Raw genomic sequence first — 5,605 nt, 5'->3', positions numbered from 1 at the left:
GCTGTGAGTTTTTGCATGTTGCTATATCTGATTCCATTTGACTTGATAACTGAGGACAGAGGCAGAATGCTAGCCACTGCCAGTAGCTGCTAGATTTTAAAAAGTATAACTGATTCTGGTTTTAAAAAGAATGAATGTGTGAAGGAGTAGTTAAAAACATATGGAACAACTCAGTGCTGTTTTTATCCCCCAGTTGAGTTCTTGAAGACACCCATGTTTATCGCCATATGTTACTCATATGCACCACTTTGGAAACTTTCCAAGCTACAGGGTCCCTATACTATGTTTTATTTACCTCTGAAATTAAAATGCAAACATACATGTGTGTGCATGCACATGTCTGTGCACACACATACACACAGAGAGAGTGAGAGTTGGTATTTGTGTCTGACGCTGTCTTCAAGGCCATATGTTTCCCAACTAATTAAATCAATTACACCAAAGATCCCCAAACATTTCCTGCTATGAATTTTCTATCTAACCCTGAAGAAATGCCAGTGAAGGAAGTATTCATTAATTCTCCCAGCAACAAAGCCTAGGTGAAAGAGGGTGCCAGACTGGTAGACAAACTCCAGCCTGATTTGTCATGTGCTTTTCAGACAAGACTTATATCATGGAGTTGCCCAGCCTAATTTGGGGGATTTTGCAGGCATTTTACACAGTGCAATATTCTACTATTGGCCCTAATTTTTCTACCCCCTTTCCTGCCTTTTTTGCTTACCTTAGAAAATCTGTTAAAGGAGGGGAAAATATAAGAGTTGCAAAAGTGGCTTTTAAGGGCTAGAGACCTCATCTGGAAATGCATCTGGATGAGCAGAAGTGCGTCTGAGGAGGTTTGATGCTGATTCAGTGGCTTCAGTAGGGTTGGCATCACCCAGTGCCCTACTTACACATACACCCATTGACTTCCTCCCATACCATGCCATGCCATGCCATGCCATGCCATGCCATACCATACCAAATTCTTAGTAAAAAATAAAATTGAATTAAAGTTACTCATAAATCGTGATTCCCATATATCACTGAACGTCATGGTAATAGTTGTGACATAAATAACTAGCAAAATTAAAATTATAACTTTATGGCTTACATTATAACATTGATTGAATGCCAGCCTGTTTTATTTTAACTGGACATTCGTAATAAACATGGCTACAACTGTTTATTGTTTATTAAAAGTATTTATTGATCACCTCTCAGCCCACTAAGCTTCCTGAGGAAGCGAACACAACAGATAAAAACATTCTTTAAATATAGATTAAAAAAAAAAAAACAAGCCACACATAGTCAAGCATTAGGTGCACATTCAATAAAGAAACAGATATGATGAATTCACACTTCTCTACAAAGTTCTAGGAGAATCTAAAAGGTTCAGTAATATAGTCCGTGACAAATTATATTCTATGGTACTAATTGGTTGTTATTTTTGCACCACATTTTGTGGATACAGACCCATGAAAGCTCATGAGAAAATAAAAGCCAGTTAGTCTTAATGGTGCTGCTACGTTTCTTTTTCTTTTTTCTTCTCTTTCCCACCCCCTTCCTTTCTCCACCCCCCCTTTTTTTTTTTGTTGTTTTTTTTTTTTTTTTTTGCTTCAGAGAGTTTTTCCCATTGATTTTCTCTGAGGCTGAGAAAGTGTAACTTGCCCAAAATCATCCAGTGGGTTTCGGCCAAGCTGGGATTCATACCCTTGTCTCCAGAGCCATAGTCCAGTGCTGAAACCACTATCTTCACTATCTGTGTAAACACAATCTTAGGCCTGTCTTGCTGTTGTTATGTGTCTTCAGCTGAACTATGAACTATGGCAACTCTGTCATAGGGTTTTCTTGACAAGACTGATCAGGGGATTTTGCCATGATAATCTTCTCAAACTGAGAGTATGTTACACACCTGAAGTCAGTCCCTTTCCATAGCTGAGCTGAGATTTAAATCCTGGTGTCATGGAGTATTAGTCCAACACTCAAACCATTACACCATGCTGGCTCTTTACTCAGATGAAGGCCCCATACTTCAAAGGGAATTTCACTTGGTAAGTGTTACAGGATATCAGTTATAGGGCTAAATCCAATTACTAGTCTCAGTTAGAATTGAATAGAATGGTTCAGTTGAATCAGTGAAACTTACATAAATGTTGGCTTACCATTCAGAAACTGGCTCAGTGGGTCTACTCTAGTTGGGGCAAGCAGCAAATGAAAATAATAATTATGATCAAATACCAGCGTTTACTCTTCCAAGCTTAACTCGAAACACTAGGCTATAAAATTCCTGTGTTGTTCCTGTTTTGTTGTGATATTTCTTCCCTATTATAAACTTCTTTCAAGCTTGAAATTATTAACCTCTTACTTTTTCTTGTGTATCCAAAAGGTACTGCCTTGCTAAATAGATAGCAGACACAAAAGCTTTGAAAATTAAAATGTTTTCATGTAGTCCAAGTCTTCTGCTGAATTCTCTTTTCTAGTTGTTAGACTGATCAAAAAAAGAATAAATATTCTACATTGCTTTACTTGCGCACTATTTCAGTTCTCACAGCTTGAAGATTTAACAGAATATCTCATATTCTGAAAAAGACACAAACCAGGGATAAATGAAATGGTAAAATTGTGGGGAAATCATTTTATCAACCTAGGCCATGACTAGAAAATGTAAGAGATGAAGAGTTCTTTCCCTATAGAATATGTGATAACTTCCACTGTAGGAATCACATTTTTTGTGATGGTGATTGCGTGCTTTCAAGTAATTTATGACTTATGGTGACCCTATCATAGAGTTTTCTGGGCAAGATTTGTTTAGAGGTAGGCTTGCCTTTGCCTTCCTCTGAGGCTGTGACTTGCCTAAAATCACCCAGAGAGTTTTCATGGCTGAGTGGGGATTTGGACACTGGTCTCCAGATCTATAGTCCAACGCTTAAACCACTATATACCATGCTGGCTTTCAGGAATCACATATCCTTCCAGTTTCCCAGCCAGTCAACTCTAATCCATTCTCTCTCTCTCTCTCTGGGATTATTTTAAGTATAGCTTCATCTTTTCCACATAATTTTGCACAGGCCATTGAGTGCCTGTTGTTCCACAGCATTTTTGCCCTCGGCTTCAGCTGAAAATCTGACTGCTAGTTTATTGATTGCAACTGGAAAACTATGGAAGAGTTTTGTAAACTATATAAGGCTTTCCCCTATTTAAAAAGATAAAAATACATAGCTGGGGGAGGGGAGGGGACACACAGAGGTATTTGAAATTAGACATTGCTCCTTCAAGAGTGCAAATCAATGCATAATGTTTTTGATAGCAGTCAACATGTTTCTGTGTAGTACAAATTTTCACTGACTTTGGCCAAGAATTAAGTTTTCTATCACATTAAAAAAAACTTACAAAGGCTCCTTTGAGATTCTCTCTCTCCAGCCTGAAAGCTGCAATTGCCAATTATTTTTCGAGATAAGCTCCTTCATGAAACATCAAAGCCATCTTACATCATAAGGAAATATACCTTACTTCATTTCGGCTTTCATGGCCAACTAGCTGATTGCTAAAAACACTGGCTCTTTTCTTTAAGATTTCTTTACTTTGACACTTATGGCCCTTAATTTCCCTCCCCTTCTCCCTCAGAAAAGTTAAGAAAGGCTTTCATCACATAATCCATATTTAACCACATAAATGTCTGTTTGCCCTATGCTCTCCCCACTCCTTTGCATGCATTGAAAATAGTGACATGTTATAACAAAACGTTTCACCAGCTGCCCCAAGAAAAGAGAGTGGATTGTTCTTCTCTCCCCTGTTGATACAAGAAAATGGCTTTAAGTAGCATCCAAACTGAGAACAGCTTTGCAGGTGGAAATTATTCCGCCTTCATTCAGTGAAAAGAACAAAAAACCCGCAGGCAGAATTTATAGCCTTGCTGCCAATCCAGTCGTCTTGAAGCAGTTAAAAGGGAAGCTGAGTGTAAGCCAAGGAACATTGCAAGAGAAACAAAAAATGCAAGTGTTTACTCTCTCTTGCCAAAATAATAATAATAATAATAGGAAAGATGCTGAGGAGGTTCTCCGGCACAGAGACACAAATCAAAAGGTGAAGAAAAGCAATGAGGCAACAAATGACCAGGCACCTCTTAAAAGGGATTTGCAGTGGAAGTGACTGCAAAGACTATGGTGGCAGTGCATGTGAGGCAAGTGTGGTTGGAAGGTTTGGTCCTGTGCCGTGGACGTGAAGGTGATGACAAAATTGAGGGATGGAAATGACCCACAATACCTTTGGAAGAGTGGCTGGGAAAGGAAAGATCTCAGTGCTGTGTGCCCTAGTATGCAACAGGTTTAGGACTTTATTACACAGCTTTAAAAAGTGACTTGCCACTGTGGAATTGAATTCTATTTCGGGCTTCATCCAGATACTATCATACACATTTTTGTTGCCAATGCCACCGGTCGGGTGGAGCTTCCCGGCTTTGCAAATCGGCCAGCTGAGCTCTCATTCTAGCTGGAAATTACTTGGGCTGCACCCGGCCAGCAGTGTCGGGAGTAAAAATGCGTGCGATAGTATCCAGGTGCAGCCCAAATTAGAATTCAATTCGGCAGCAGTAAGTTGCTTTTTTAAGCTGTGCAATTAAAAAAAGTCTTTAGTGTGGAAGAGCACCCCCTGGTGGCCTGGCATGTGGTGGAATTTGAGTAGCCAGTAGACAAGCCAGGACAATGCCTACCACTTGCATGACTGCCAGCCCGAGTGCAGCTGTGGCAATGTAGAACATATTATCACTGACAAAGTCATGGACCTTGCTGAAGCATCCATCATGGAAAATACCCCGGGCGTCTGATGGGAGAGGACTGTGCAGGCAACCTTTGCGTGCCCTGCAACAACTCATGGGCACTGAGCTATTTGGTGTCTGTTGTTCCATCGACCAGGGTGAGGAAAACCAGTCACGATAACTCTCAACCCCACAGCAGTCCAAGGAACGCTGGATAAAATCCAGAGCTTCCGCCTTCTCCTCATCCTCTGTGTAGGATTGTATGGCTTCCTGCAGCCCATTCTGGAAACCTTCTGCGATATCCTTGCGATAAAACAAACTGGAGAGCCCCACTACTAAGCCAGCCACTAGCACAGCCAGCTGGAAGCTCCCATAAGTGCATAAGAGGCAGCGATGTTCAGTGGCAGCACTGAAGCAACCCAGAAAGCTCCAGATGATGACAGCAGTTCCAGTAACCAACAAAATGAAGGGGGTGTTAGGGTACTCCTTGGTGGACAACACTAAGTAGGTCTCCAGTGAAAGTTTAGCCCAGATACCAATGGTAAGCATTGTTAGACCTGCTGCCCAAAAGACAAAGCTGAAAGCCATGAGAAAAAGCTTAAGCAAAGCCACCATGGTACCTTTATGGTGATCAAAATCAATTTCTTCAGTGGTGATGACTGATTTGGAAGAAGGGATGATGCTTAGATGCTTCTAAGCAATGTTCCTGGGTGCCACGTTAAGAGGTTACTCTTTACCTTACAAGCTGTGTGGTAGTTGTTGCTTTCACTGGGGGTTTCTGAGAAATGTGTAGTACTTCCTCAGGTTGCTTTTGATAGATGATGATGATGATGATGATGATGATGATGATGATGATGATGATGATGATGATGA

At 40.6% G+C, this 5,605-nt stretch overlaps 1 protein-coding gene across 1 annotated transcript; it reads right to left on the bottom strand.

The window, feature by feature from the left end:
• Positions 1 to 4,606: 4,606 nt before the first annotated feature.
• On the bottom strand, positions 4,607 to 5,347 carry LOC121932232 (tetraspanin-7-like). Its single transcript, XM_042470739.1, has one exon. It carries the CDS (start codon positions 5,345 to 5,347, stop codon positions 4,607 to 4,609), a length of 741 nt encoding a protein of 246 aa, XP_042326673.1.
• Between the last annotated feature and the right edge of the window lie 258 nt (positions 5,348 to 5,605).

Source organism: Sceloporus undulatus, chromosome 5 (genome assembly GCF_019175285.1).
Source record: "Sceloporus undulatus isolate JIND9_A2432 ecotype Alabama chromosome 5, SceUnd_v1.1, whole genome shotgun sequence".
Classification (NCBI taxonomy): Eukaryota; Metazoa; Chordata; class Lepidosauria; order Squamata; family Phrynosomatidae; genus Sceloporus; species Sceloporus undulatus.
The sequence above is the reverse complement of the archived record's forward strand: the minus strand, read 5'-3'. Positions and strand labels throughout refer to the sequence as shown.